Source organism: Etheostoma spectabile, chromosome 4 (assembly GCF_008692095.1).
Source record: "Etheostoma spectabile isolate EspeVRDwgs_2016 chromosome 4, UIUC_Espe_1.0, whole genome shotgun sequence".
Taxonomy (NCBI): Eukaryota; Metazoa; Chordata; class Actinopteri; order Perciformes; family Percidae; genus Etheostoma; species Etheostoma spectabile.
The window spans coordinates 2,780,681-2,781,744 of record NC_045736.1 but is presented as its reverse complement, the minus strand read 5'-3'; the positions used below and the strand labels follow the sequence as shown (position 1 = coordinate 2,781,744).

Here is a 1,064-nt window from a genome sequence, read left to right as displayed (position 1 = left end):
GATGTACGGCGACAACACACTAACAACAGGTGATGGATGCATAGACGGTGAGCTGCTGGGCCGTGACTGCTGCCTCTCTGCAGAAACGAGCACGCTTCCTTCCTGTGCTACCTTACCGTCTACAGCTCTCTTTTAAGATGGAGGGTTAGGGTTCAAAGCAGAGGAGGCATGAAGCCTACCTCGTCTTTTTATGTGTTTTTCTTCACAAGGAGCAGACAGATTGGCGCTGACAGAGGAGAGAGGTAATGGAGGAGCGGAGTGTAAACATCACTGGCAGAGTCATGAGATATGCATAAACTACCGCAGCATGGTTTGGAATGGTGGCACTGGTTGTGAACGGGACCCACATTGCATGCAAGACTGGGCCGTTACATTGCAAACAAAGCGTGTTAAGGCCAAGAAGAACAATATTGATACATCCAGCTCTCTCCTCCTTACGCTGCCCAGCCCCCCCCTTCTCTACTTCTCGACTAAAAGCCAAAATCAAAAACAATGCGGTCTTCGAAGATGGCGATGAGCAGCATGATGCCGAACCCGGTCAGCAGGCCCAGGTTCTGCAGGATAAAGTGTCCCAGCTGGCAGCGCTTGTGGTCCTCACTGTCCCCGTGAAGCATTTCTGGCAGCTGTAAAAGAGACAAAAGGAACCGGTTGGAATCAGAAACTAACTTTCCTGGAATTAGCATTGCAGACCAGGAGGCAGAGAGGAGAGCACTGGCTGCCCGAGTGGGAGATGAGGCAGTGAAAGTTAAGCTGATGTTGTTGGGGGACAATTATCGCTCGGGGGCCGTCAAGAACGGTGGGCCAACTTACCATATCCACCAGAGCCACATAAAGGAACATGCCAGCCGTGATGGCAAAGATCCAGCTGGTGACATTGTGTGTGTACTGGCCCACAGCTGTGCCAATCACCATGCCAACGTAGGCCATGAGGGCGGACAGCAGATTGTAGGCAATGGCCTGCTTCACTGACATCCCTGCTTTCAGCAGCACCGCAAAGTCACCTGTCAGCCAGGAGAGAGAGAGAGAGAGAGAGAGAGAGAGAGAGAGAGAGAGAGAGAGAGAGA

General features: G+C 52.1%; 1 protein-coding gene across 4 annotated transcripts in view; it reads right to left on the bottom strand.

The window, feature by feature from the left end:
* Window positions 1–197: 197 nt before the first annotated feature.
* Window positions 198–1,064, bottom strand: part of slc39a10 (solute carrier family 39 member 10) — a 31,676-nt gene continuing 30,809 nt past the window's right edge. For all 4 annotated transcript variants that reach the window (XM_032512929.1, XM_032512932.1, XM_032512928.1 and 1 more), the window contains exons 9-10: window positions 811–1,001; window positions 198–623 (exon numbers count right to left, since the gene is read on the bottom strand). In XM_032512929.1, coding sequence (XP_032368820.1) covers window positions 471–623; window positions 811–1,001 — 344 coding nt within the window. In that variant the 3' untranslated portion in view covers window positions 198–470. The remainder of the gene's footprint in view (window positions 624–810; window positions 1,002–1,064) is intronic.